Source organism: Chenopodium album, chromosome 15 (assembly GCF_948465745.1).
Source record: "Chenopodium album chromosome 15, dcCheAlbu1.1, whole genome shotgun sequence".
Taxonomy (NCBI): Eukaryota; Viridiplantae; Streptophyta; class Magnoliopsida; order Caryophyllales; family Amaranthaceae; genus Chenopodium; species Chenopodium album.
The window spans coordinates 376,558-402,519 of NC_137848.1; the positions used below are offsets into that span (position 1 = coordinate 376,558).

Below are 25,962 nucleotides of genomic sequence, written 5' to 3' on the forward strand. Positions count from 1 at the left end.
TTTAGTACTCCATACAAACCTACTCCATACTAGTAATGTAATAACCAAAGGAGGTTGTTTTTAAAAGACCAAATGAAATGCATCAGCAAGTTGCAACATTGCACTAGTAATGTGATAATTGAATCTGGATGATGGAAGAGTTTGTAGGATTCAGATATTCAATAAAGGCTTACCTTAGCATATTATGCGTTATAGCCAGGGTGAAATAACTTCAAATGCTAAAAAGTATCAATAAATGGCAGCAAAGTGCAGAATAAATTTTACATTGAAATGATGCAAAATTCTTATATACCATGATTCATGAATGATACCATCTTGTCACTTATCCACAATTTCAATGGGAAAGCTATCACTACAAAGAATGTGGAATATCATCTCCACGGTGAGTAGTTGTACACAGGTCAAAAGCATATCACCACAAAGAATATCAATAGTAAGAGTTCATCACTTGTTCAAATCATAAAACACTCTTCACCACAATCAATCGCTGTAGACAACTGCAGTGACGTAGAAATGCTCAATTTTCATGAAGGCGCTTTACGCTTCAGTAGTAGTCAGATCTGTTCAGTATACATTGGTTTTAATCCACAAAAATCTACTATGATTAGGGCAAAACAGTCTTAATCAGCATAAATTTACACATGTAAGGTGTATTTTTTTAAAATTTTTTTTTTTAATAAAAAAAAAGTAAACCAACTTGTACCAATAGTACCTTGTCCACAGGCACGTTTTGGTTAAACTCCTTCACTTATCAGATGCAAGTTGCAAGTCTATATATGTGCTTAATTAGATGAGAATTTGCAGGAATGGATCTGTGAAAAAATCCTCAAATTAGATGAGAATTTGCAGGAATGGATCTGTGAAAAAATAATTATCACAACACGTGAGCCATAATAAAATGAGTCTTTATCTCTTAAATTTTCTGGAAAGAAATTATCTTTACAAACAGAAGCTTTGTCGATCAACAAACTTTCATGAATAGCTTTACACCACAGTTCAAATTATGGCAGACAATGAATGATGATGGGAAGAATATGTGTGTTCAAATGGTGTCTTAGGAGCTCTCCAATCATGTCTCCAAACAGAGATATTGGAGAGCTAACTCTACTCCAATACGAGAGCATGAGAGCTCTCCAAGCAGAGCCCAGAGTCATATACCAATGTACGAAGTACATTATCAAAAGCAGTATATAGCTAATAACTAACAAATTTAAATTTCTTGGGAACAAAAACTCACTTGTGTTTCATTTTACAAAAGCCTTAAAGCCCTTCTGCATCATCTGTTTTCGTTGACAAACTGGAAATAATCCTCTTCCCCATAAAGTTTCCTGAAATGATTGATAAACATATAAATGTCACTTAACTTGCATTCCTCTCAAACAGAGAATACAATATCGACAATCGGAATAACAAAGAAAAGTAGTCTATTGAGACTTGGAACAGGTCTTAGTTCGGGAAGCCAAAAAAGGAAGAGACAAACTAGCAACATGGAATCAAGTCAGTTAAAAATGAAATAGCTGGTCATTTTAAATCTCATAATCCAGGAATATCTGAATGCATTGCAGATATTGACAAGAAATACATGTTGTTGAATACAACCTCCTCTAGTTCTATCAGGTCATATATGTTTTGTTGCTCAGTACACAGTCTAGTTTAAGATATATCACCAACAATGATGAGAAAAATATAGGCACGATTTTCATTTTAGCAAAAGCAGAACAGCAGCAGCTGTAAATATGATGAAAGCAGGATCATTTCACTGAGCATTTTTTGTGTAAATTTCTGAATGACTGCTACAATGATTTTTGCACCTTATATATGACAGCTTTACTTAACAACCCTAGTGACTTACCACTAGCAATCTTACAGCTCATACAATAACAGACAAAAGAAAGAAAGCTGCACAGCAGCACTAGGACACTAGCACACAAGCAAAAATACGGAAATATTCCTACTCTCTATTTCATCACTCCCCCTCAAGCTGAGACTGAACTCCAAGCTTGTTCATTTGTTGATTCATTTGTTCTACTGAGAGAACCTTAGTAAACATGTCTGCAAGTTGTAGAGAGCTGTGTACGTAGGTAGGAGAAATGATCCCTTCACTTGACTTATCTCGAATGAAATGACAATCAATGTCAACATGCTTTGTTTTCTCATGATGTAGTGGATTTGCAGCAATGGCTAATGCATCACATAATATAGGTGTTGTGCCTAGCTTTGTCATTCCCAGATCCTTAAGTAGTTCCTAGAGCCACAATACCTCACACACTCTCAATGCCATTGATCTGTATTCTGCTTCCGCAGTGCTTCTTGCAACCACAGATTGTCTCTTTGATTTCCAAGCGACAGGAGATTTGCCAAGATGTAGATCTTCTGGTGCTTTGACACCCCGTCAGTCACTGTCACAATAGGCTTTGAGTTCAGCACTTCCTTTAGAGGCCAAGAGAATTTCTTGTTGAGTTGACTATCAAGTACCTAAGTATTCTTATAGCACACTGATAGTAAATGTCAGTTGGCTTGAGCATAAATTTGCTAAGCACATGAACAGTAAAATAGTGAGATAGATGAGTTTGCCAACTAGCTTCTGGTATGGTTCTAGGTTAACCATGACATTTCCACCTTGAGTTGTCAACTTTAGGTGTGGATCCATAGGAAGCTTGAAAGGTCTCATATTCATCATGTCATATTCTTCCACTATATCTATGATGTACTATCTCTAGGACATAAACATGCCTTGTTCACTTCTGTCTACTTCAATTCCAAGAAAATATCTCAATTCACCCATGTCTTTAATGTGAAACTGAGATGCAAGAAATAGTTTTTATTTGATTTCTTTCATGTCATTTCTAGCAACAATCAAGTTAGCAACATACACTTAAGATGACCGCCAAACTTCTTCAGAAACAAGGAGTAATCAGATTTTGAATGTAAGAACATATTGCTTTTCAGTGCTCCACTCAATTTTGCATGGGAGCTTGCTTGAGCCTTGAGCCCATATAGTGATTTCTTCGGTTTACACACTTTGTCAGTTTTGAAGTTAGTTTGCTCCCCCTCTCTTTAAACACTAACTCTGCTTCCAATTCCTGTATACCCTTGTGGGAGTTTCATGTACACATCTTCTTACAATTCACCATGCAAAAAAGCATTTTTAACATGCATTTGATGCACAACCTAACCTTCTAGAGCAGCAACAAGTAAGGACCTTACAATGGTCATTTTTGCCACAGGAGCAAAGGTTTGGTCATAGTCAACACCATACACTTGCTTGTTAGACTTGTCTCTCTCTTTCTCTCCATTAGGCTTGTATTTGGTTTTGTATAACCACTTACAACCTATTGCTTTATTTCCTTGAGAAAGTTAAGCTATTTCCCAAGTATTATTGTTTTCTGGCTTCCAATTCCTCATTCATTGCATCAACCCACTCTTGTTTCTTTACAGTTTGTTTAAAGGATTTAGGCTTGTCACTTCAAACATCAAAATAGAAAAGGAATTGCTGGATGGGACAGAAGCAATGGTTTTTATCTTTTCTGGACAGTCATAACAGAAAGATTGGATGTGATATTCCCTATCACATAGTCTTTGTGCCATTTGGGTGGCACATGTGGTCTAATACTTCTTCTCATTCCTTCTCCATTATAATTCTAATCATGGTCAGGTTGATCAATTTGATCAGAATGAGCAACATTTTCCTAAGTTTCATCAACAATTACTGTGCTTCGGCCCCCAAATGCATGAGTAAGTATGTCGTTTTTATTTAACCCTCCCCCCACCTTATTCCCTAAAAACACCTATATTATGGAAAACGAGGTTAGCGGTGCTTCTTACTTCCTCTGTTTTTTTATACTTACAACACACCTTTTATCACGCTTTTTCGAGGAGGTGATTAAACTAGTTAAACGAATGAATTAGGCTATGAAATTTAAATTGTAGCAACTTATCCCTTTCTTCTTATAGGTGGTAAAATTTTGTAAATTAATTTATTCGTTTACCTAGTCTAATATCTTCCTTAATATGCGTGCCGAAAGGGTGTGTTGCAACTAAATAAAAACGGAAAAAGTATATGCTAAAAAATGCTAAGTAGTGGATTGAGACAAGTCAAAGAGCGAAAGTGTTGGGGTGTGGGATGGTGAAAGGGGGCGTGTAGCATATGCACAAGACATGTGCACCCACGGACAAGGCATACAAACAACTAGTTTTGTCGTTTGAGGGTATGCCGTCGTTGCCTTAAGACATGATAATTAAGGATGAATGAGATGGTTATAAGCATTGCCCATGACTCCCTTTGGGAACCCATGGAAGTACTTGGATGCATAATCTTGCTGGGTAAAAAAATGATGTATGAAAGTCAAATTTGAAGGCAATAATACATGAAATCGGATCAATTTAGGAGGTGTCGGGACCACGTGTTAGAAATTCAAGGAATTGTTTGGGATGCATCCTGAGGTCATATGATGTTGTTTGGACCCATATACGACCATAAGTCGGCTACTAAAGGCCCAGTGGAGGCTTAAAGCCGATTCAAGTGGCGTGTACGGAAACGGGTAAATTGGATGCTTAAAAGCAAATTACATGGTTCCACCCACCCAATTGGACTTTCGGAGGGTATTAGGTTCTATAGGTAGCTTCTCGGCAATTTTTGTTTCCGGTTAAAAAGAATTGAAAATTGGCAAAATTAAAGGATATAATACACGTTTTTTGGCTAATTTCGGAGGTTTCGGGACCCGGTGTCGAAAAGTCTCGAGATACCAAGAGATACATCCTAGGGTTATCTAATGACGTTTCTAACCGTATATGATAATTACATGTTGTCATAAATGTCCGTGGTAGCCTCGAGTTTATGAAATTGGTGTAAGTTGTAAACGGGTAAATTGATAGTTTGAAGCCATATTGGATGGTTTTAGCCACCCAAATGGACTTCCGGGGTGTATTAGGGACCATTGGAAGTATCTCCGTAATTTTTTTTTTTCGGGTCTAAAAAAGTGAAAAATTGTCCAAAATTGAAGGTTATATAGTACACGATTTCAGGTCAGTTTTTGACATTTTTCCAAAAAATGAACTAAATGCATGGGGTGACTCATGGGGTCATATAAGGTGGTTTGAAACTATAACACACCTATAAAGATGTCTGTAAAGTACCAAGAATGAGTTATGTTTCTATTTTGAAATTCATGAAATATAATGATGTCATAAAAGTGTATTGAATTGATGGGACTTGACAATAATGATGTCATAAAAGTATATTGAAGTGATGTGACTTGACAATAATGATGTCATATAAATATAATGATGTCATATTATGTAAATATATTTATAATGATGTGATGTCGTAATATGATGGGACTTAACAACAATAATGTTTTAAGAGTACAATAATCTCATATAAGGAAAATGGTGTTTCTTATATGGCCTATATTTTGGAAAACAAGGTTAGCGGTGCTTCTTATATGCTAAAAAATGCTAAGTAGTGGATTGAGACAAGTCAAAAGCCAATGTGTTGGGGTGTGGGATGGTGCAAGGGGGGCATGTGGCATGTGCACAAGACATGCACCGAAGCAATAGGCATACAAACAACTAGTTTTGTCGCTTGAGGGTATGTCGTCGTTGACTTAAGACATGATGATTAAGAATGAATGAGATGGTTCTCGGCATTATCCATGACTCCCAAGTCTCTTTGGGAACCCATGGAAGTACTTGGATGCATAATCTTCCCAGGTGAAAAAATAACGTATGGAATCAAAATTTGAAGGCTATATAATACACGAAATCGAAGCAATTAAGATGGTGTCAAGACCCGGTGTCAGAAATTAACGGCATTATTTGGTATGCATCCCGAGGTCATATGATGTTGTTTGGACCCATATACGACCAAAAGTCGGTTACTAAAGGCCCCGTGGAAGCTTAAAGCCAATACAAGAGGCGTGTACGCAAACGGTTAAATTAAATGCTTAAAGGCAAATTGGATGGTTCCACCCACCTAATTGGATTCCCAGAGGGTATTAGGTCTATAGGTAGCTTCTCGGCAATTTTTGTTCCCGGGTAAAAAAAAGTCGAAAATTGGCAAAATTGAAGGCTATAATACACACTTTTTGGCTAATTTCAGAGGTTTCGGGATCTAGTATCGAAAAGTCTCGAAGTACCAGGAGATACGTCTCAGGGTCATATTATGTCGTTTAGAACCATATATGATCATTATATGATGTCATAAATGTCCGTGGTAGCCTCGAGTTTATGAAATCAGTGTAAGTTGTAAACGGGTAAATTGAGAGTTTGAAGGCATATTGGATGGTTTTACCCACCCAAATGGACTTCCGGGGTTGCTTAGGGTCAATGGGAAGCATCTCGGCAATTTTTGTTTGCGGGTCCAAAAAAGTGAAAAATTGTCCAAAATTGAAGGCTATAATACACGATTTCAAGTTAGTTTTTGACATTTATTCAAAAAATAAACTGAATGCGAGGGGTGCCTCCTTAGGTCATATAAGGTGGTTTTAAACCGTAACACACCTATAAAGATGTCTATAAAGTAACAAGAATGAGTTATATTTCTGTTTTGAAATTCATGAAATATAATAATGTCATAAAAGTGTATTGAATTGATGTGACTTGACAATAATAATGTTATATGAATATAATGATGTCATAAAAGTATATTGAAGTGATGTGACCCGACAATAATAAGGTCATATTATGTAATTATATTTATAATGATGTGATGTCATAATATGATGGAGCTTGACGATAGTGATGTCTTAAAGAGTATAATAATCTCATATGAGGAAAATGGTGTTTCTTATATGCCCTATATTTTGGAAAACGAGATTAGCGATGCTTTTTATATGCAAAAAAAATACTAAGTAGTGGATTGAGACAAGTCACAAAGCCAAATTGTTGGGGTGTGGGATAGTGCAAGGGGGCGTGTCGCCTGTGCACAAGACATGTGCACCCAAGGACAAGGCATACCAACAACTAGTTTTGTCATTTGAGGGTATGTCGTCCTTGCCTTAAGACATGATGATTAAAGATGAATGAGATGGTTCAGGGTATTATCCATGACTCCCAAGGCCCTTTGGGAACCCATGGAAGAACTCGCATGTACAATCTTGCCGAATGAAAAAATGATGTATGGAAGGCGATTTTAAAGGCTATAATACACGAAATCGGAGCAATTTAGGAGGTGTCGGGACCCGGTGCCAGAAAGTGAAAAATTGTCCAAAATTGAAATGAATGCGTAGGGTAACTCATAGGGTCATATAAGGTGGTTTAAAACCGTAACACACCTATGAAGATATCTGTGTAAAGTCCCAAGAATGAGATGTTTCTATTTTGAAATTCATGAAATATAATGATGTCATAAAAGTGTATTGAAATGATGTAACTTGACAATAATGATGTCATACGAATATATTGAAGTAATATGACTTGACAATAATGTCATATGAATCTCATGATGGCATATAAGTATAATGATGTCATATTATGTAATTATATTTATAATGATTTGATGTCATAATATGATAGGACTTGAAAATAGTGATGTCTTAAGAGTATAATAATCTCATATAAGGAAAATGGTGTTTCTGATATGCCCTATATTTTGGAAAAGGAGGTTAGCGATGCTTTTTATATGCTAAAAAATGCTAAGTAGTGGATTGAGACAAGTAAAAAAGCCTAAATGTTAGGGTGTGGGATGGTGCAAGGGGGCGTGTGGCATGTGCACAAGACATGTGCACCCAAGGACAAGGCATACAAACAACTAGTTTTGTCGTTTTAGGGTATGCCGTCGTTGCCTTAAGACATGATGATTAAAGATGAATGAGATGGTTCTGGTAGGGATGAAACAAACTCGGTTTAAAACTGAACCAAACCGAAAACCGAATCGAAAAACAAATATGGTTCGGTTTTTTTCGAAAGTGATTTGGTTTCGGTTTTGAAAAAAAAAAATATGGTTCGGTTTCGGTTTGAGAACGTGAAAAACCGAACCAAACCGAAATTTAGCCCCAAACTCAAAAAATACCCTAACCCAACATATTTTACCCTTAGTATATAAAGGAAAAAACCCTAATCCACCCTCTACTCTTCTCTGACTTTGCCCTCTTTTCTTCACCGCCCTCTCTCTCCTCTGCCCTCTCTCTCCTCTTCTCAGTCTCACTGTCTCTCATTTCGTCTTCATCTCTTCTTTCTTCCGCCCTTTCTCCACTTTCACTCTCATCTCCTCTTTTCCCCACCAGCTCGCATCACCATAGGCGAAGATTTCGAGATTTTTCGAACTCCATCCAGTGCATCAACTAAGGTTTTTCATTTTGAACACCATCAATTAAAGGGTTTTCATGTCAAATTCGACCATGAAAACTCTAGATCTAGACTTTTCATGGTCGAATTTGACCTTTAAAACCCAAAATTGACGTTTTTGGTGGAATATGAGGACGTGAGGTATGTTCTCTTTTTCTTTCGTTTAATTTGGTTTAAGTTTTGTTTTTCTACTTTATTTTTATGGTGGTTTGTGATTGAATTGTGGTGGTGGTAGGTAGTTTTGGCCTTTTGGGTCGATCTAGGGTTAGGGCTTAGGTGGAAGGGATGAAGGGTGGTGAATTAAGGTGGGTTGAGGGTTGTGGTGGGTGCGGAACTGCAGATCTAGGTTAGGGGTGTGGTTTTGTTTGGTTCGGTTTTGATTGGTGTGGTTTGGTTCGGTTTTTATTGCTAAATTTGATGTTTATGTTGCTTGATAGGAAAATTCGGTGCGGTTTGGTTTTTTTTTAGAAAACTGAAATTTAGGTGGTTTGGTTTGGTTCGGTTTCAAAGCTAAAGTGGTGCGGTGTGGTTTCCAAAATCAAGAAACCGAAATATGGTGGTTCGGTTTCGGTTTTGGCAAAAAACCGAACTTTCACCCCTAGGTTCTGGGCATTATCCACGAATCCCAAGGCCCTTTGGGAACCCATGGAAGTACTTGGATGCACAATCTTAGCGGGTGAAGAAATGATGTATGGAAGGCGATTTTGAAGGCTATAATACACGAAATCGGACCAATTTAGGAGGTGTCCGGACTCGGTGTCACAGAAATTCACGAAATTGTACGGGATGCATACCGAGGTCATATGATGTTGTTTGGACCCATATACGACCATAAGTCAGCTACCAAACGCCCCGTGGAAGCTTATAGCCAATACAAGAGGCGTGTATGGAAACGGTAAATTGGACGCCTAAAGGCAAATTGGACGGTTCCACCCACCCAATTGGACTCGCGTAGGGTATTAGGGTCTTTAGGTAGCTTCTCGGCAATTTTTTGTTTCCGAGTAAAAAAAAGTCGAAAATTGGCAAAATTGAAGGCTATATAATCCATGCTTTTTAGCTAATTTCAGAGGTTTAGGGACCCGGTGTCGAAAAGTCTCGAGATACCAGAAGATACATCACAAGGTCATTTATATGACATTTGTAACCGTATATGATCATCACATGTTGTCATAAATGTCCGTGGTAGCCTCGAGTTTATGAAATTGGTGTAAGTTGTAAACTGGTAAATTTACAGTTTGAAGGCATATTGGATGGTTTTACCCACCCAAATGGACTTCCGGGGTGTCTTAGGGTCCATGGGAAGCATCTTGGCAATTTTTGTTCATAGGTCTAAAAAAGTGAAAAATTGTCCAAAATTGAAGGGTATAATACACGATTTCGGGTCAATTTTTGACATTTTTTCAAAACACGAACTGAATGCGTGGGGTGACTCCTTGGGTCATATAAGGTTGCTTGAAACCATAACACACCTATAAAGATGTATATAAAGTAACAAGAATGAGTTATGTTTCTATTTTGAAATTCATGAAATATAATTATATCATAAAAGTGTATTAAAGTGATGTGACTTGACAATAATGATGTCATATGAATATAATGATGTCATAAAAGTATTTTGAAGTGATGTGACCTAACAATAATGATGTCATGTGAATCTAATGATGGCATATGAGTATAATGATGTCATATTATGTAATTATATTTATAATGATGTGATATCATAATATGATGGGACTTGACAATAGTGATGTCTTAAGAGTATAATAATCTCATATAAGGAAAATTGTGTTTCTTATATGCCTTATATTTGTGAAAACGAAGTTAGCAGTGATTTATATATGCTAAAAAATACTAAGTAGTGGATTAAGACAAGTCACAAAGCCAAATTATTAGGGTGGGGGATGGTGCAAGGGGGCGTATGGCATGTGCACAAGACATGTGCACCCAAGGACAAGGCATACCAACAACTAGTTTTGTCGTTTGAGGGTATGTCGTCCTTGCCTTAAGAAATGATGATTAAGGATGAATGAGATGGTTCAAGGCATTATCCATGACTCTAAAGGCCCTTTGGAAACCCATGGAAGTACTTGGATGTACAATCTTGTCGAATGAAAAAATGATGTATGAAAGACGATTTTGAAGGCTATAATACACAAAATCGGAGCAATTTAGGAGTTGTCGAGACCCGGTGTCAGAAATTCACGAAATTGTACGGGATACATATCGAGGTCCCATGATTTTGTTTGGACCCTTATACGACCATAAGTCGGCTACTAAAGGCCCTGTTGAAGCTTATAGCAAATACAAGAGGCGTGTACGGAAACGAGTAAATTGGACGCTTAAAGGCAAATTAGATGGTTTCACCCACCCAATTGGACTCCCGGAGGGTATTAGGGTCTTTAGGTAACTTCTTGGCAATTTTTTGTTTCCGAGTAAAAAAAAGTCGAAAATTGGTAAAATTGAAGACTATATTACACGCTTTTTAGTTAATTTCAGAGGTTTCGAGACCTGCTGTCGAAAAGTCTCGAGATACCAGGTTATACATCCCAGGGTCATATAATGACGTTTGTAACCGTATATGATAATTACATGTTGTCATAAATGTCTGTGGTAGCGTCGAGTTTATGAAATAGGTGTAAGTTGTAAACGGGTAAATTGACAGTTTGAAGGCATATTGGATGGATTTACCCACCCAAATAGACTTCCGGGGTGTATTACGGTCCATGGGAAGCATCTCGGCAATTTTTGTTTTCGAGTTTAAAAAAGTGAAAAATTGTCCAAAATTGAAGGCTATAATACACGATTTCAGGTCAGTTTTCATATTTTTTTCAAAAAATGAAATGAATGCGTGGGGTGACTCCTGGGGTCATATAAGGTGGTTTAAAACCGTAACACACCAATAAAGATATCTGTAAAGTCCCAAGAATGAGTTATGTTTCTATTTTGAAATTCATGAAATATAATGATGTCATAAAAGCGTATTGAAATGATGAGACTTGACAATAATGATGTCATACGAATATAATGATGTCATACGAATATATTGAAGTAATATGACTTAACAATAATGATGTCATATGAATCTAATCATGGCATATAAGTATAATGATGTCATAATATGCAATTATATTTACAATGATGTGATGTCATAATATGATGGGACCTAACAATAGTGATGTCTTAAGAGTATAATAATCTCATATAAGGAAAATGGTGTTTCTTATATGCCCTATATTTTTTAAAACGAGGTTAGCGGTGCTTCTCATGCTAAAAAATTCGAAGTAGTGGAGTGAGGGGCGATGCTCTCGGAAAACCGGGGTATAGCCGCCCTACTAATCCGCGTCAGTCTGCACCCCAAGTCTGCTTTTGGCCGTTCCACATCCGATCGGGGTGCATCGCCGGCCCCCATCCGCTTCCCTCCTTACAATTTCAAGCACTCTTTCACTCTCTTTTTAAAGTCCTTTTCATCTTTTTCTCGGGATACTTGTTCGCTATCGGTCTTTCGCCAGTATTTAGCCTTGGACGGAATTTACCGCCCACTTGGGGCAACATTCCTAAACAACCCGGCTCGACGACAGCACCTCGTGGTGTGACAGGGTCGGAGCACGACAAGGCTCTCACCCTCTCTGGTAGCCCCTCTCCAGGGGACTTAGGTCTGGTACGCCGCAGAAGACGCCTCCCCAGAACGTCGAAGCCGCCCAATTTTAAAGTTGGGTTGTTCCCGGTTCGCTTGCTGTTACTATGGGAATCATTGTAAGTTTCTTTTCCTTCGCTTATTGATATGCTTAAACTCTGTGGGTAGCCCTACGGGGTTGCAATGGTTTTTCCACCTCTAAGGGCAAACAAACTAAGGGTCCTGGGAGTCCTCAAGAGCTACATAGTGCGTGACTGCGATGCATCCTAGGTCAGGCCTTGTCTACCACCTATCGCCATGGCACTTCGTAACCGGGGGCTTCGTATTTAGGCCATCCACACCCGGTGAGGCATGGGAGGCCTCATTTCTCTCACTATCTTCTATCCCCCTATTATCAATGCAAATGCTAGTATTGTCTATAATTTCAGACTGAGTTTCACTATGGGGATGGAACAATTTGCGAGGACAAATGGATTCATGATTTTTACATCTTTACTCACAAAGATTTTGTTTTCAACCAAATTTAGCCTGTACCTTTCTGATTTAAAGGATACCCTAAGAACACACATGGTACACCTCTTAGGCTAAATTTGTCCACATTTCTACTTGGATTACTTGCCATAGCTAAACATCCAAATACTTTCATGTGACTATAAACCTTAGTTTTAAAAAGCGCGCCTCTGCACAGCCTCTTGCGTTTTAGCTAATGCAGGCGCAGGGTCCTACGAAAGGCGTGCGCCTTTGCATGAGGCTCAAGGCACACGCCTCATGGGCTTTATAGTGTTAGACGCTGAGATCAGTTTAAATTAAAACGCACGTGCTTTGAAAAGGTAATTTAATTTAATGAAAAGTAGAAAACTTAAAACAATCGAGGAGAGAGAAATTTCAAAAGATCCCCAAATTACAAACCCTAAATTAAGGAGAGAGAAGTCAAAGAAACCTCCTTGCAACCACCGATCCCCTCACAGCCACTGGCCGGTCATCCTTAAGTCCCTACAGCCAATGTTAATTGGACACGGCTAATATCGTGAATTGTCCCACACAACACTTCACGGACACAGACGCGGACATGGGACACGTGTCCGATCCTTCATTTGGGACACGTGTCCGATCCTTCATTGTGCACTCGGACACTTCAATTAAGATAGGAGAGGAAAAAAGAGAAGAAACATGAAAGAAAAACATATCTTGTTCGAAAACCACCATTAATATAAAGAAGATGGAGAGAAGAAGATTGCTATTTATTAGGAGAATTTACCGAGGACAGAATTATAATAAAAAATAAAAAAAAAATAGGGGTAGACATAATGAAAAATTTAAAGCTTTTGTAATACATAATTTATTTATATAAATTTAAGTGACGTATTAACGTGTCCCTGTACCCGTGTTCAAATATCGGACACAGTTCCCGTGTCCTAAAATTTTGGAACTTACCGGATTAGACACTTGGACATGAGTCTGTGTCCGACACTCGTTCCCGAGTCCATGTAACATAGCCTGCAGCCGCCGGTGAGAGGTATGTTTTCTTCGTTTTTTTTTTTTCTTTTTAACTCTTTCATTTGGTTATTTTTTTTTTCATCTATCATTATCTTCCTCTTTGTTTTATAAAAAAATTTGTTTTACATATATACATACATATATATAAAATCTGTCTTCCTCTCTAACTTATTTTAGACAATTTAAGTTACTTGATATGTGCTTAAAATTGATTATATGAAACTATTTTCAGCTTGTTAATATATATGGATAATACCTTCAAGCACTCAATCCACGAGATTGTCCGACCCTCTGGGAAGAAAATATGGAAAGCTAAATCCTAATAACAAGAATAATTGGCAATGTAACTTTTGTGCTAAAGTAACTAAGGGAGAGATTTATCGACTAAAACATCACTTAGTTGGAGGATTTAAAAATACAACTAAGTGCCTAGATTGTCACGAGCATGTAAGGGAAGGAATAAAATCTTTTATGCTTAAAAAGGCACAAGCTAAATCAACTACTCAAATGAATCCACAGTTTGATTATCTTAATGTTGTTGGTGATGAGGAAGAGGTCGAATAAATTGATTGTGAGATAATGAACACAAAGGGGGGTTCAAAGAGCGGTACTTCAGGTAAAAAAAAATAGCAACCCTCCTAAAAAACCAAGACACAAAGGCCCTACGGATATGTTTGTTACTTCTACTCCTAAGGATGTATTGCAAGAAAGAAAGGAGGATCAAGGAGTTTTTGGAGCTTGTTATAAACAATCAAGGGAGAAAGCTTGTATGGATCTTGCAAGGTGGTTCTTTGATGTCGGAATTCCATTTTATGCGGCTACTTATGATAGCTTCAAAATATTATTTGAATTAATTGGACAATATGAATCTGGTTTCAAGCCACCTAGTATGCAACTATGCATGAGCTAAGAGTTCCTCTTCTTAAGAAGGAAGTCCAAACTACTACTAAGCTAATGGAGGAGCATAAGAAAGAGTGGGCAGCTAAAGGATGCTCAATTTTATCCGATGGTTGGCATGATTTTGCTGCTCAAAAGAATATTATAAACTTTCTTGTTAACTCTCTAAGGGGATCCATGTTTCATAAAATTCATAGATGTTTCCGAAATTGTGAAAGATGCAACTTTGTTGTTTAAGTTGCATAATGACATGGTTGAGGAAATTGGAGAGCAAAATGTGATTCAAGTGGTTAAAGACAATGCATCTAATTATGTAGCTGAGGGTAAGAAATTTGATTCAACTCCTTTACTTTTTATATTTGATTTTTCATTCCTTAATCTTAAGAATAACTTCTATCTATTCTTTTGTTATGAAATATTTTAGGAAAATTACTTGAGGCCAAAAGAAAGCATCTTTATTAGACTCCATGTGCGGCACATTGTTTGGATTCTATGTTGGAGGATATTGGAAAAATTCCAAGAGTAAAGAATGCTTTAAAGAAGTGCATGCTCATGAATGGTAAAATATATAACCACATACCTCTTGTGAACATGATGAGGAGATTCACTAATCAAAGGAATTTACATAGGCCTGCCGTCACAAGATTTGCTACTTCATTCATTACACTTGCTCAATATCATAAACATAAGAATGATTTGAGGAAGATGGTCACTTCACAAGAATGAAATGATTCAAAGCGGTCAAAGCAAGCGATGGGAAAGAAAGTACAAAACTACATTATGCAAGACACCTTTTGGAGGAATGTCATGTATGCCCTTAAGTTGACGGGACCTCTCGTTAAAGTTCTTAAAATTGTTGATGGAGAAAAAAAGCCACCTATGGGCTACATATATGAAGCCATGGATAGGGCTAAGGAGGATATCCAAAAGAGTTTTGCATATAGAGAATTTAACGATGCTTTTAAGAGCATTGATGAAAGGTGGAATTGCCAACTTCATCGAGCTTTGCATGCACCCGGATATTACCTTAATCCGGCAATTTTCTATGATCAACCCGATAATGTTTGTTGTAAAGAAATTGAGACGGGGTTGTATAATTGTATTGGAAGGTTGGTTCCGAATGTGGAAACTCAAGATAAGATTATTGTATTGAGACGGGGTTGTATAATTGTATTGGAAGGTTGGTTCCGAATGTGGAAACTCAAGATAAGATTATTGTATTGAGACGGGGTTGTATAATTATATTGGAAGGTTGGTTCCGAATGGAGTTAGATGCATTCAAAAATGCTTCCGGACTCTTTGGCCATTTCATAGCTATTAGACAAAGAAAAACCAAAGCACCAGGTAAAAGCTATAACTTTAAAGCTTATACATATTTTTAACTTTGAAATATACTTGCAAACTAATTATATTTTTATTTTTGGAATAGCAGAATGGTGGTCAACTTATGGATCTTCAAGACCTAATCTCAAAAGTTTTGCCATGAAGGTACTTAGCCACACTTGTAGTCCTACCGGTTGTGAAAGAAATTGGGGAGTTTTTCAACATGTATGTACACTTTAAGTTTCACCCTTAATATTATAATGTTTATAGTTCATAACAACCTTTGACTTATAAAGTAAAAATTTATTTTTGTCATAACTCCATACCAAGAAAAGAAATCGTTTGTCACAAGCTCAATTAAATGACATGGTCTATGTCAAATATAATCGAGCTTTACAACACCGATATGAGAGACAAAACACCATTGACCCCATTCTTTTGGATAATATCGATGAAAGTAATGAGTGGCTACTTGGGAAAATGGATGAAAATTTGGAGGAAGAACTTGTGTTTGAAGGTGATGTCTTGAGTCTTGACATGGAGTGCGGTTAGTAAAGCCGCCGGGGCCAATGAGCCTTCCTATGCTACTAGAGGGGCATCAAGGGTAAGATACGATACTCCATCATCATCTAGAGGGAATAAAGGGAAGGCACTAATGGTGATTGATGATGATGATAGTAATGATGATGATGATGAGGAGTGGGAGGAGGACAATGGTGAAGATGCGGATTATTAAGATGTTAAAAAACTTTAATGTTGATTTAGAGACTCTTTAGTGCTTTGGAGACCATTCACTAAACTATGTTTGCTTTTCTTTCTATCTTTTAATTAAATTATGCTAATTATGTCTTACTTTTAAGTACTTGTATAATATTTTTGCGTCTTAATGAGTTAGCGATGATTATTGTCAAATTATGCTTCCCTTTATGCATTTATAATAGAAGTGGGATATGTTGCTTTAAGTACAATATTAGTCTAGAAATCATTTCGGAGGTTTTAGAGTCTTAAGGTGCGCCTCGCCTGCGAGAGCCTTACGCCTAGGCTCCATGGACCTTTTGCGCCTCGGTGCGCCTCGCACCTTTTAAAACTAAGCTGTAAACTGGTTTAGTATCACTAAGTACTCATAGAGACTCTTGTTGTTCAAGAGTGGTGTAGGAAGCCTTTGTATTATAGCTTTGTACACTGTCACCTAGTATTGCATGGGAATTCCAGCGTATTCTGAGTGCTCTTGCCATCTCCAAGATATTCTTGTGCTTCCTTTCTACTCCTCCATTTTGTTGTGGTGAACAATTCCCATTTTCCACAACAGCTTCTTACAACTCATTATCAAACTCCAATGCATTGTAGATCTTATGACTTTCACTTCCTTTCCATATTGAGCTTTGCTCATATGAACAAATTCCTCTATAGCACTAAATACTTGAGATTTTTCTTTGAACACTTTTACCCATGTAACTCTAGAGAAGTCATCTACAATTGTCAGAAAAGATTGTACCTTGTGCCACTCTAAATGCTCCCCCGGATATCTATGTGTATCACCTCAAATGCTTGTTTCACTATAGAGTTACTCAATATGTAGCGCAACTTTGTGAACTTGGCAGGAGGACATGTGTGTTGGCTTGTGTTGGCTAAAATGTACAAATGAATGGGATGGCCTATTTATAGGCATCCAAGCTCTACCCTAAGTTTCTAGAGAATTCCTAACCTCCTCAAATGGAGGGTTCTAGACTACTAAACTCCACTACTCTCTAGAATGTTCCCACCTACAAAGGAACATACATACAAGGAGGTTTCTACATCCTTCCCTAGCTAGAATGTCCAAGACCACCCTAGAACATTCTAGAACACACTACTCTTATGTACATACATAGAAGACCCTAGATACTTCTACTATGTACAAGATGACCCTTGAACTTAGCAAGAGGACATGTAAGACACACATCTTCACACTTTATCTCAACCTCATTCGGCTCTTCAGTTTTTCTGATCTTGGTCATGGAAGCATGACCTAATCCTGGGTGTGTACTAAGTTTGCTTACATTTCTTACAATCCTTAATTGTTGAGGTTGCATTTAATGCCACTTTCTCACAATGCTTTTTCATTTCAGCAAGGTTTTTTTATCACATTTTTTATGGACTCATTTATAAGGTAGTACAGACCATTCTTTCTCGGCCTGAAGTCCACTTTGCATGACTCATTCTCCACCAACTTCTGCACGGACAACACATACAAAACTTTTTGTAGTCTTACCCATTCTCTAGGCTCACACATCCCCTGTGAGTGATGTTGACAAATTAAGTTTTGCCTCACTTCTACATTTCTCAGCATTCCCAAGCACCTCAAAGTTGCCAGTCATATGATCCGAAGCTCCTGAATCAATGATCTAAGTTGTGCTTGCTGCGTTTGCATAATGACAGCTCACCATTCCTGCATATGTGAAGTAAAGATCATCTTCTTCTTCTTGTCTTGTTCCAGCAGACTTTCCTACACTAGGCCACATTTTTACTGGTTGCTTTAGCATTAAATGGCACAGTAGAAGAGCTACTGCTAGTACTTCTTGTTTCTGTTTGTATATTTGCAGCAGTACTGCCACCTCTTCCTACTCTACACCACCTCTATTATCCCTCAATTTAGAGTCTCTTTGAGCTTTTGGATGTCCACTTGGAAATCCCTTCAAATACCAGCATTTTTCAAGTGTGTGCATGAGACTTTTCCTGTCATAGCTTCACTACTTCCCTTGCTAAACATTGCTAAGGGTTCAGCTTCTTCTTTCACAGCTTTCAACACTGTTCTCTGATTGTCCTATTGATCAGTGTTACATGCTGAATCTACACTACGTAAAGGAGTTTGCATAAGAAAATGACTCCTTTGTTGACTGTGACTATCATCCAGTCCATTTAGAAACTGGAACAGCTTCTGCTGCTCATCCTGAATGCAGAGATTTCTGCATTAGTGGTTGTAATAGGAGGCAGACTAGTCATGCTTTCCAGCTCCTCCCACAGAATCTTCAACTCTGTGTAGTACTCAATCACACTTTTACCTAATTGCTTTGTCTCATATATTTCTTTGTTCAACTGATACTTCCTTGAACCATTTGCAATATCATATCTTTACTCAAGTTGTTTCCGAGAGCAGTTACTGATAAACATGATAGATTTTTATATATTGTTGCAAGTATCCCATGCTTCTAGTTTTACTCGATCATTCAAATCTCTTCCAACAATCCCAGTCACAAACCCATACCTTCTTTTGGATCCTAGACTGATTTCTATTGATCTTTTCCAGGATATGTAATTACTTGACCCTTCTAGTTTTTCTACGCTGGTTGCTTCCATCAGATGGGTGCAAGTATAAAGAACTAGTGGTCTCTATTACAGTTGACATATTTAAATCAGCAAGAATACAAGTGGTTTTAGTAATAAAGATATCACATTTATATGTTTCTCCTATAGATCTACAGTTTTAAATATTAAAGAACAAATCTTTAAACTTTACTATACGAATGCTGCTAATATACTGAAGCTCTGATACCATGATGAGAAACAGAAAGGCACGATTTTTATTTCAGCAAAAGCAGAACAGCAGCAGCAGTAAATATGATGAAAGCAGGATCTTTTCATTGAGCATTTTTTGTGTAATTTTCTAAATGACTGCTACAATGATTTTTGCACCTTATATATGACAGCCCTACTTAACAACCCTAGTGACTTACCACTAGCAATCTTACAGCTCATACAACAACAGACAAAAGAAAGAAAGCAGCACAGCAGCACTAGCAGACAAGCAACATAAAGGAAATATTCCTACTCTCTATTTCATCAAACAACATTCAAATTAAAAGATCATCAATAAAAAACAACCGTATCAGTCCACCAGGATCATATGATAGGGTTCCCAGTGATCACAATGCTTAACAATGGAATTTTAAATTTCTTCTTCTGGAAAGGGTGGTAAAGGTAAATTGAAATTTGAAAATTGAGCAAATAAGTATATGAATTAAGCTCAACAATAAGCCAAAGTCATAAACTTTACTTTCGAATTTCAGAGATGGATATGTAAAATCAAACTTACGCAAGATCCGCCAAGGTTTCTGATTTGATCACAGCCTTCCCTTCTGGAAGTTCAAGGCAAGAATGGTGCATTATCATTTCCTTCAAAGTGTGCTTAGTGCTTTTGACTTCATTATCCCACAAGATGCTCTAGTAACATGTGCAAGTTTATGTTAGTACATGACCTAAGTGAAAAGTGCAAAAAATTTGAAGTTTGATCTACTAAAAGCTAGTATGAATGTATACAGCAAGAATAAATCAAATTTGTGCTTAAACTGGGTCTCGTATGTAAGTTATGTTCAATCAAATAGACTTGAGAAAGTTTGAAGTGGTTTGTAACTTTTTTTGAACCCATATCTTAAAACTTAATAGTTCGAAGAGGTGAAGAAAGATGTCAAGAGGCTACATGCTAATGAGAAGTTGTCCCGCTTAATTTCTTTAAATTTTAGTTAAACAGACTAAAAGTTTCAAGTAAAGGTAGATGAGATTGGATTTGGAATTACAACAGTCAAATCTATCCCACCAAATTTAACTTTGATGATCCATCATTCCATCTTTAACAAAACCTAAGTTCGTTTTGCGTTAATTTTCACATTGACCTACATTAGGAGTATAACCAGACCTTACCAATTTGAATAATTGGAGTTGCAAAACAGGTTAAAAATTTGAACTTAATGCAACTATGTTCTATGTTTATATTTGCCATCTAGCTTTATAATGTTAAGTCAATAAAGACTAGACCCAGCGAATTTAGCTTCTTAAATATGTACCTTCCTGACATACTCTTTCTTCACCTCTTCCCATGGCAATTTTCCTTTAGGAGAGAAAACCGATGCATTCCAAAGAGCACCTCTTGCAACCATAATGGACGAGGCACCTACCATGTTAAGCATAACATTAGATAATAGACATAAAAACAAAATACTCCCTCCATTTCACAATGATCTTTTCATTTGGGGTCTTCACAGATTGATGATTGAAATAAGTAATTGCATGTTCTAAGATAAGCTACAAATACATATGAAAACTCTATAGAAGTAATGGTTAATTATCAACATTGAGCTGCACGACCATATCTGTTCTCTTTTCTCAAAATCTGACACCATCTAAATCAATTGTCAATTTTTTAGAAATCTATTTTTTATATTTGGGAGTTGAATGGCTAATCTTTACCTCATTTTCCAATTGCATTAAATATCACCTACTTTGTTAAATTCTAATCTAAATATTCCTACTATAAGGATCAGAAGTGTCTTGATTTTTGAACCTGTAGCATTTTTGATGTGCTGAATATCTTCATAATCAAAGACATCGCCATTTGCTATTACTGGAATTGATAATGCAGCAACCACATCAGCAATCTCATTCCACTTAGCACGATCCCTTGGTCTATCTGGAACTTTTCTGTAATATATTTGATAGATAGGGTAAAGAAGGGAAAAAAGAATTTTTAGGAAAATAACAGCTGAAATTGCCTATTAAATGTGTTAAGGCAATGATCACAAACATGCAAGCAAAAATGGAAGGCTGATCACAAGTGAAATAGTATAATATACTCGAATAGGAGGGGAAACAAAAAAGCAAAGGAGGTAAGCACAACCTTCCATGGACAGCAAGAGCAGAAACACCTGTTTTCTCAATCTGTCTGGCCAATTCCACAGTGTCATGAGATGTTTTCAAAAGTCGTATTTTACATGTTACGGGGGTATTTAGGTTCCTCTTCAATGTTGTCAGAATCTGAATTAAGGAAAGAAGCCAATCAAATTGTTGTATTATAGCCATAAATGATCAACAAAGACAAGGTGAGTGGGATAAGGGGAAAAAACATTTATTGATAAATTGAAATATAACACATAACATAGAGACAACTGAAAGACTTCTGATTTTTGAAGAGTGGCATACATCGTGAATAGTCTCTGGCTTTGATAGCAATGCAGCACCCATACCCCCACTAATAGAAAATGACCTGGGACAACCCATATTGATATCAACAGCAGCAACATCATTGCAACTGTGAAGAAGATCTATGTCAGTAAACCGCATGATCACAGCATAAGATTACTGATTACCCCCCACCCCTTCTCTCATTAAAATACATATAATCACCTCTGCAGCTTGATTAGAGCTATTGTAATTAAGATTAAGCAACAATTGTTTTTTGGTAATCAGCAATACTCAACTTGAGCAAAACGGAAATAAAAAGATGAAGGCGCCAAAATTATACGTGGGAACCTGAAAGACGGGAGTTAACCGACAAGATGCACTATGGAGTAATTGATAAAAAAATGGTGATTACAAGCATTAATCAACAAGCATGAATAGCTCGTGGTACTTATCACTTCCACCAAAGCATTTCAAAAGAACCACATGAATCTTCATGCTCCTGGCTCTTACAAGCAAAGTTATTTTCATCCTTTTTAAGATCCCATTTCGAAGAGGTCTATCGGCAATGGCCATCACCAAAACAGCATCACCGTTGCGTACTAATGTCCATATAAGCTTCCAACTTATACTCATGGCCGAAGCATTCTTGACTTGCCCTTCCGACTTCATGCACCTCGGACAATCAGACAAAATACCTACATCTCGACTAGTTTATAAAATTCCTCCAACAATCAGTTCATTAAACACAAGAATCACACATGACAAACCATTTCTTTGTTTTAATAAGCCAAGGGAAATTATGAAACCATTTCTTTGTTTTTATAACTTGTTGATTGCAATTATGTAGCTAGCACTATTTTTTTTCTTCTTTTTTTATGGAGGGGGGGGGGGGGGGGGGGGGGGGGAATAAATAACATTAGATTACAAGTTAACACTTTGTTCAAGATAAAATGGATACAAAGTACGGAAGGGATCAAGTTCCTATTGTTTGGATAAGAGATTGGGGAAGGAATGAGAAGGCGAGGGAGGGGTCCATTTGCTTTCCCTCTTATATAAACATCATTGCTCCAAAATTGAAGAGATTTAAAGGGAAAATGAACTCCACTTTCCCCCTCCCTTTCCTCCTATCACCTTCATTTCCCTTCTATTTTGCTATTCAAACAAAGTGTAAATATTTCAAAGTATCCAACAACTCCCATGACCAAGAATATTGGCTTGAAGCCTTAGATCAGATAAATTGAAGAACGAGATACTACATTTCTTAAGGAAGGACCTTAGACCACTTGAAAGTGCATAAAGAGAAAATATCAGGGCGTGTTATTGGTGCCTAACAGCTACTATATAATCATATAGCCAAGAATCTATTGTAGGAGCTTATAATTTAACAGCCTTAAGCATCGCACTACTCACTGAACAGATCCACATTCAACAGCTACATGTTTCTTCAAGAAGAGACTTAAAGTAATAAACACTGTGCATGTAACATTTTGTTACAGGAGATACAGCACATACAATGCCAAAGTCTCTACATCCTCTCTCTTTTACAAGAAAATACTAGCTCCGATGCAAAAGCAAAAAATAAATAAATAAAAGGAGGGGAATTGACTATCCAATAGTTCAGTTCATAGATTTCTTGCCAAGAGTGGATAGCCATATTTCTTTTATAAGAAATCCAAAAAGGAACATTTAAAACAGCCTCGTTATTTATCTTTCCCCTTTGAGAATTCATCAGCTATTCTTTTTGTCAAGTGACATGGTATTATATTTGAGACAAAAAACACTGGTGTGATACATACAAGTGATTGTGCATGGGAATTTCAAAGCAAGAGTAGTGCAAGATAAATCTAAATGTAAACTTAAGATACTTAAAACTACAATTTGCAAGTGCTCTAATTTAGGTTTACATCATCTAACAATACTATTGAAATTGGTAAAGAAACATACACAAGTTGGGCAGCCTTGAGAGCCCTAACAGCATCAGAAGTCCCCATCTGAAACACGACCCGGCTTTGCTCCTCCGGGCAGGTCCTAAATACCACATTTTGAGTCCCTTTCTCAACTACATCAACCGTACCCAAATAATCTGGCAACGATAACACATAAATCAATTCATGTAATAGTACCATAGAATTACAAATTCACACCCAAAAAGTAAAGAAATAGGAGTAAGAGTAAGAACCGTTAACGATACGATCGCACTTAACAAGCTTATGGTCGATAATTTCCTCCCCATAAGTGATATCGGCACCATATTCAGCAGCTAATAACCTCAGAGGCAGTGTACCCTGACAACATCCATGTAATTTCTTTCAACCCACCATTGAACACATGAAAAAATCTAATACCCAACTGATAAAAAAAAAAAAAAAACAAAACCCAATAATTGAAGTTGGAACTTATTATGGGGATAGAGTGAAAGAGAGAGAGACAGAGGAGACTCACAACTCGGACCATAGGAGCAAGAACAAGCTTGTTGTTGTAGTCCATTTTCGGCGGCCGAAAACGGGGCCGGGAAAGTGCAGAGTCGTTTAATCAACGATGGCCGACAAGTGATGGGCCTGACTTGGAGTTCTTGGTATTGAGGTTGTAGAATAGAATCTGTAACAGACCAAGCCCATTTGTAGGAATTTGATAAAATGTAGTCTTCGTTACATGTACAATCAAGGTCCTCTCCTCCTCTCTATCTTCTAGGGTTTCTCCAATAAAAGTGTACCCTTAATTTTCTTTAGTTTTGATATTTAATTTTCAATATTCTTTAGTTTTTCTATTTAATTTTCAATAAATCTATACGAGTAGTGTAGATATTCGTCCGTCTCCCTATGGTAGAGTTGTTAATTTTTGTTAGTTTTGTTGTTTGTTTTTGTTTAGGGTTTTTGTGTGTGTTAGGTTGTATTAAAAAGGTAATCATTTTTTGCCCTATTATCGTTTCGTCAGCAAAGAGTTGTCCGGAATTGCAACGATTATCAAATCTTCAAAGACGTTCAAGTGAATCAGATGAAAATTATCCTTACGGCTACAACAAATCGTTAGACCGTCTCTCCGAAAAGGCTGTATGTTCCAACGATGTGTGCAAGAAATGAACCACACTACAAGATCTATTCAACGATCGTAGCTTTGATGAAGGAAACCCTTATTTGATTCAAATTTATGTATTTGTTGATTTAGATTTCATTTGTAGATGTCGTATAACTTTTGATTAATTAATTGATTTGTTTCAAAAAAAAAAATGTACACTCAAGGTTAAAATTTAGTCAAAATAGACAATTAAATCAGACTAAACTTTAAAGCATTACTCCCTCCGTTTTTAAATACTTGTTTCATTTCTCTTGGGCACGTATAACGATACTAATTTTTGATCAATAATATCTTTAATTATCAATAGGTATAAATTCTAATAATTGAAAATTAATAATCTATTCAATGAGAGGATTCCAATAAGTACCCATAAGACTATATTTTAACTTATGTATAAAGTACAAACACTAGTCAAAGTAGGACAAATGAATAATGCAAAACGAAAAAAAATAAAAATAGAGCTAGTATTTAAAAACGGAGGAGTATAACCATAACATCTTATTTCATGCGAATAGAAAAGTCTTAGTCATTAGCAAGAGACATTTAAAAGAAGAATATGCTATGAGTATAAATTTAATCATAGCTTCTTCTTCTTTTCAAATGTATCTTCCTTTTACAGTTTCAGCTACAATGCCTACAAAACTTCATAAATTATTGGAAAAATTGATGTTACTAGTCTCAATTATGGGCATTAGTCCCAACTATTGATTTACTCATGGTAGTCCCAACTCTGAGTTGTACCGTCTTTCTCAAAACATTTCCTAGCTTATAATGAATGGGTATAATCGTTTAAAATTGTAATGTGTTGAATTTTTAGTGGTACGTTAAAAATTAACATGAAGATGGTGTAACAGGAGAGGATGGGTGTTTAGAGTGGTGGTGGATCAATTGTTTAAAATACGCCTAATGAAAATAAGACACATGGCTCCACTACCGGTCAAACCAGTTAAAAATATTGTAGAGAACGTTTTGAGGAGGACCTTCCTAAAGTTAGGACCGTCTTGAGTTAATCAATAGTTGGGACGGCTTGTGATGTCAATTTTAATTAAATTATTTTCCTCCTAAAGTTAGGACCGTCCTGAGTTAATCAATAGTTTGGACGGCTTATGGTGTCAATTTTTACTAAATTGTTATTTTCAAAACAACCAAGTATCACGCTACAATAAATGTGGACGAATTTCAAATTGTCTAGCAAATTTCTTTGTTGTAGCTTTAGTTTCTCAGACCTAGTTCCACTATTATAGGAACTTAGCACCTGCTCCATTTGCATTGACATTGTTTCATTTTCTTTGCTTCATCGTTTTACCATTTAAAAT

The 25,962-nt window shown here is 36.8% G+C and overlaps 1 protein-coding gene and 1 pseudogene across 4 annotated transcripts; one reads left to right on the forward strand and one right to left on the reverse strand.

The window, feature by feature from the left end:
• Window positions 1–258: 258 nt before the first annotated feature.
• On the reverse strand, window positions 259–24,147 carry LOC145581454 (uncharacterized). Of its 4 annotated transcripts, none has more exons than XR_014099627.1 (11): window positions 24,014–24,147; window positions 23,751–23,856; window positions 23,516–23,654; window positions 21,590–21,698; window positions 21,288–21,424; window positions 20,955–21,091; window positions 20,458–20,564; window positions 19,710–19,837; window positions 1,238–1,328; window positions 713–812; window positions 259–560 (listed from the first exon to the last, which is right to left on the reverse strand). XR_014099627.1 is itself a non-coding variant. In XM_081638459.1 (10 exons), the coding sequence occupies exons 1-9, from the start codon at window positions 24,056–24,058 to the stop codon at window positions 1,277–1,279; spliced, it is 960 nt and encodes a 319-aa protein (XP_081494585.1). In that variant the 5' UTR covers window positions 24,059–24,147; the 3' UTR covers window positions 259–497; window positions 1,238–1,276. The 4 variants fall into 4 exon arrangements, 2 of the variants coding, with proteins under 2 accessions (XP_081494585.1, XP_081494586.1); XR_014099628.1 differs by having other exon boundaries at window positions 713–857; XM_081638459.1 differs by lacking the exon at window positions 713–812 and having other exon boundaries at window positions 259–497.
• Window positions 14,906–16,373, forward strand: LOC145582605 (uncharacterized; annotated as a pseudogene).
• Window positions 24,148–25,962: the final 1,815 nt, after the last annotated feature.

What these genes read in the sequence shown, in the direction of transcription:
- LOC145581454 (XM_081638459.1), bottom strand. Translation starts at nt 24,058, where the DNA reads ATGGACTACAACAACAAGCTTGTTCTTGCTCCTATGGTCCGAGTT. An exon ending in TTGCTCCTATGGTCCGAGTT is followed by an intron (nt 23,857 to 24,013) that starts GTGAGTCTCCTC and finishes GGATGTTGTCAG; the next exon opens with GGTACACTGCCTCTGAGGTT. An exon ending in CTCAAGGCTGCCCAACTTGT is followed by an intron (nt 21,699 to 23,515) that starts GTATGTTTCTTT and finishes TCTTCTTCACAG; the next exon opens with TTGCAATGATGTTGCTGCTG.